General features: G+C 56.8%; 1 protein-coding gene across 1 annotated transcript in view; it reads left to right on the top strand.

Annotated features, from left to right (window-relative positions):
• Positions 1-3834, top strand: part of RPS6KA1 (ribosomal protein S6 kinase, 90kDa, polypeptide 1) — a gene marked incomplete at both ends in the record, with an annotated part of 10663 nt that extends 6829 nt beyond the window's left edge. The window contains 8 exon segments of the mRNA XM_010082065.1: positions 105-123; positions 659-884; positions 1298-1387; positions 1582-1740; positions 2349-2510; positions 2986-3062; positions 3172-3289; positions 3697-3834. Coding sequence (XP_010080367.1) covers positions 105-123; positions 659-884; positions 1298-1387; positions 1582-1740; positions 2349-2510; positions 2986-3062; positions 3172-3289; positions 3697-3834 — 989 coding nt within the window.
• Between the last annotated feature and the right edge of the window lie 320 nt (positions 3835-4154).

Here is a 4154-nt window from a genome sequence, read left to right as displayed (position 1 = left end):
CCTGCCCAGCCACCTCTCCACTCGGTGGTGCAGGTAACAAGTGTCAAAAGCTGCAGTAAATCCCCCCGAGCGGGGCTGCGGGAGCTCAGCACCATCCGGAGCAGAGCTACCGGGAGGCCCAAGGCAGCATCGTGCTGTTTGGAATTCTTGCATCCTTTCCTTTCATTTCTATCGACTGTCGCGTGCAAAGGCCAGCAGGACAATGCCAGTTGGTTTGATTCCCTCTCCCCAGATGGACCCGTGCTAGCGGGAGGTCTGTGTCATAGAATCACAGAATCCCAGGATGGTTTGGGTGGGAAGGGACCTTAAAGCCCACCCAGTGCCACCCCCTGCCATGGGCAGGGACACCTCCCACCAGCCCAGGTTGCCCAAAGCCTCATCCAACCTGGCCTTGAACCCCTCCAGGGATGGGGCATCCACAGCTTCTCTGGGCAACCTGGGCCACTGCCTCACCCCCCGCACAGGGAGAAACTTCCTCCTCATATCTCATCTCCATCTCCCCTCTTTCAGTTTAAGTCAGTGCCCGTGGGTTGAGCGGTGCCGCTGAAATGCGCCGCGCGCGATGCAGACAGCGTTAGCCCACTGACCTATATCTGCCTCGTTCTCTCCTCCTCCCGCTCCCCAGCCGGGAGGAGAAGCTGTGGGATGCAGCAGACAGCAGTCTGTCAGCTCGCTGGGTGCTGCAGGGAACTCGTCGCGTTGCACAAACCCTTCCCTGAGCTCTCCCAGCCCATCTGCTCTCCGCTCTCCTCCCGCAGCAGCTGCACGGCAAGAACGTCCAGTTCAGCGACGGCTACGTGGTGAAGGAGGCCATCGGCGTCGGCTCCTACTCGGTGTGCAAACGCTGCATTCACAAAGCGACCAACATGGAATACGCTGTCAAGGTCGGAGATTTACCGTCTGAACCAAACTCCTCTGTTAGGTTTCTGTCCATCCCCACCAAAATCACAGCCAGGAATGGGATTGATTCTCTGCTTGCACAGAGCTTAAACGGAACTGCACGAGCTTGCTTAGCTGGGAACAGCAGGGCAGCGGTGCTCCGCTCTGGCAGAGGGGGACAGGCTCTCGCCTTTCTTTGCAAAGCTTGCTGTGGCTCTGTCAGCTCTTACAAACACACCAGACGTAAAACGTTGGGGTTTGAGGACACAGAACTGATGAAGCAACTGGGAGCTTGTTGCTGAAGAGGGCAGGGGATGGGGAACGGATGCGGTACGGGATCTCTGCAGGGCTCCAAACCCTCGGCTCGGTCGCCTTGTCCTGGCTCCGTTGGGGCTAATGCTCATCCGGACTCTTGCAGGTTATTGACAAGAGCAAGCGAGACCCTTCCGAGGAAATAGAAATCCTCCTGCGCTACGGGCAGCATCCAAACATCATCACCTTGAAAGATGTGAGTGTGACTGGAAGGATTTCCCCGTGTTTTGGTTTAGGAAGCGCAGACTGGTCGGCAGCAACCCCTGGTCCTGCTCATGGCTCTGGGCTGGGGAAGCATCCTGATCTCTGGCTGCTTCTCGATGGGAGAAGTCCCAAAGGGAAGCTCTGGAGGCAGTTTTGGGTTAACCCCTTCTGCGTTTGCTTTGGCAGGTGTACGATGACGGGAAGTACGTGTATCTGGTGACGGAGCTGATGCGGGGAGGGGAGCTGCTGGATAAAATCCTCAGACAGAAGTTTTTCTCGGAGAGGGAAGCCAGTTCGGTGCTGCACACGATCTGCAAAACGGTGGAATATCTGCATTCCCAGGGGGTGAGTGCGGCTGCATCTGGCGTTGCGCTGCGCTCCCTCTCCTCCAGACAGTGACTGTACCCATCAGGACTGTTTCTTGCTGGTGTTGCTCTCTTGGCAAGCCAGGTGTGGGGCCAGAGCAGGGGTTGGGTGTCCTGATGTGGCTTCAGAGCTTTTTTTTTACGAGGACAGGCTGAGAGAGTTGGGGGTGTGCAGCCTGGGGAAGAGAAGGCTCCGGGGAGACCTTCCAGCACCTCCCAGTGCTGAAAGGGGGCTACAGGAGAGATGGGGGGGCTCTGGGTCAGGGGGTGCAGGGACAGGACGAGGGGGAACGGTTTGAAGCTGCAAGAGGGGAGATGGAGATGAGATGTGAGGAAGAAATGTTTTCCTGTGCGGGGGGTGAGGCAGTGGCCCAGGGTGCCCAGAGAAGCTGTGGATGCCCCATCCCTGGAGGGGTTCAAGGCCAGGCTGGATGAGGCTTTGGGCAACCTGGGCTGGTGGGAGGTGTCCCTGCCCACGGCAGGGGGTGGCACTGGATGGGCTTTAAGGTCCCTTCCAACCCAAACCCTTCTGGGATTCTGTGATTTGTCATCCTGGGGTACGAGAGAGGCATCTTTTTTGCTCCGCAGGTGGTTCACCGGGACCTGAAACCCAGCAATATTCTCTATGTGGACGAGTCAGGAAACCCCGAAAGCATCCGCATTTGTGACTTTGGCTTTGCCAAGCAGCTGCGGGCTGAGAACGGCCTGCTCATGACTCCCTGCTATACCGCAAACTTCGTGGCACCCGAGGTAAGCCCCTGGCTGACCCCAGACCCTTGGGCCGCTCTCGTGTCCCTCCCCGGGGCTGTGCTCCCCCTCGGCACGGGTAGGTCTGCCCTGTGCCCTGTAAAATCCCAGGGATTGTCTAGGCTGGGTCCCCTCCTGATTAACTGCCTGTTAAATGCGCTGGGATGATTTTCCACTTTGGTGCAGAAGAAAGAAAAAGAGCAGGCGCGCAATGGAGCTTGCGTGCAGTGTCACCACAACGGAACACAGCTTCTGTCATTTTGATGTGCCCGGGGGGTTCCTCTGTCCCATGAAACCAAAATCTGATTTGAATCCTGATTTAGTCCAAGACTTTGCTGTTCGGTGGGGCTCTGGGAGCTTGGCATGCCGACTGCACGCAGGGGTGAAGCCTCTCTTCCCGAGCTGAAGTGAGCTCAACGATAAGAACCAAACACACTTTTTTTTTTTTAATTTATTTTTCTTTGCTTACTCCATTCAGGTACTCAAACGCCAAGGCTATGACGAGGGCTGCGACATCTGGAGCCTGGGAGTGCTCCTGTACACGATGCTGGCAGGGTGAGCGCGCTCGGATGTGCTCCGCGGTGGCAGCGGGACCTCTCCTGGGTCACTGCTGCAGGGCTGGGGTTTGGGTCAGTGAATCCAGCGCTCTCTCTTCTCTCCCCAGCTGCACTCCATTTGCAAACGGTCCCAGTGACACTCCGGAGGAGATCCTGACCCGGATAGGCGGGGGGAAGTTCTCCGTCAGTGGGGGCAATTGGGACACTATCTCCGACATGGCCAAGGTACGGCTTGGTGTTGGGCTGCGTGCTGTGAAAGGGTTGAGGGCAAGCACGGCCAGTTGCTGTCAGACAAGTTTGAAGCAGGTTGGGGAGAGGAGAGAGGAGAAAACCAGCAGTGTGGCTTCTACCCACCCCGCAGCAGCTCAGCACCGTGCCCCTCCCCACTTTGGTTAACCCTGGCTGCAGCTATTTCCATGGAACATCAACGTCGTGCTTGACCCACGGGGGGTTTGCTGCTGTGTTCTACCTCCCAGGCCAACCAAAACCACTTTATACAAAAGGAGATCGATGTCTGGGGACTGTCAACTTGGCCTCGGAATTTAAATCCTAATTTGGGGGCGGAGAGGTGGTATTTTTGCATTTCAAGTATAAAATCTTCTAAAGTCTGACTTTCCAAACGATGCCCTTAGGATCTGGTATCGAAGATGCTCCACGTGGATCCTCACCAGCGTCTCACGGCCAAGCAGGTCCTGCAGCACCCGTGGATAACCCAGAAGGACAGCTTACCCCAGAGCCAGCTGAATCACCAGGATGTTCAGCTTGTCAAGGTACAAAGTCAGGGCTGAGCCTTCAGCTGGTTCCTCGTGTACAGGGGGGAGCTGTGGTCCCGGGGGGGATGGTGGCGTGGGCAGAGCAGGGTGGGAGGCTGGAGGGGGGAGGCGATACAAGACAAGGGGTGGTTTTTGGCAGGAAAACCTGCGGAGGGTCTTTAACAGCATGTTGGAACGGGAGGGAGATTTAAAGAAAAAAGAAAGATGCTCCTGGCTATGTGTCTGGCTGCTCCGGTCCCTCCACTCGTAAAGCCGTGAGTCTGAAATATTTCTTTCCATCCCAATGACTCCTCGTGCCTTCTCCCCCAGGGGGCCAT

The sequence above is a fragment of the Pterocles gutturalis genome, unplaced genomic scaffold, assembly GCF_000699245.1.
Source record: "Pterocles gutturalis isolate BGI_N339 unplaced genomic scaffold, ASM69924v1 scaffold11909, whole genome shotgun sequence".
Taxonomy (NCBI): Eukaryota; Metazoa; Chordata; class Aves; order Pterocliformes; family Pteroclidae; genus Pterocles; species Pterocles gutturalis.
Note: the sequence above shows the minus strand (reverse complement) of the source record. Positions and strands in the feature narration are given on the sequence as shown.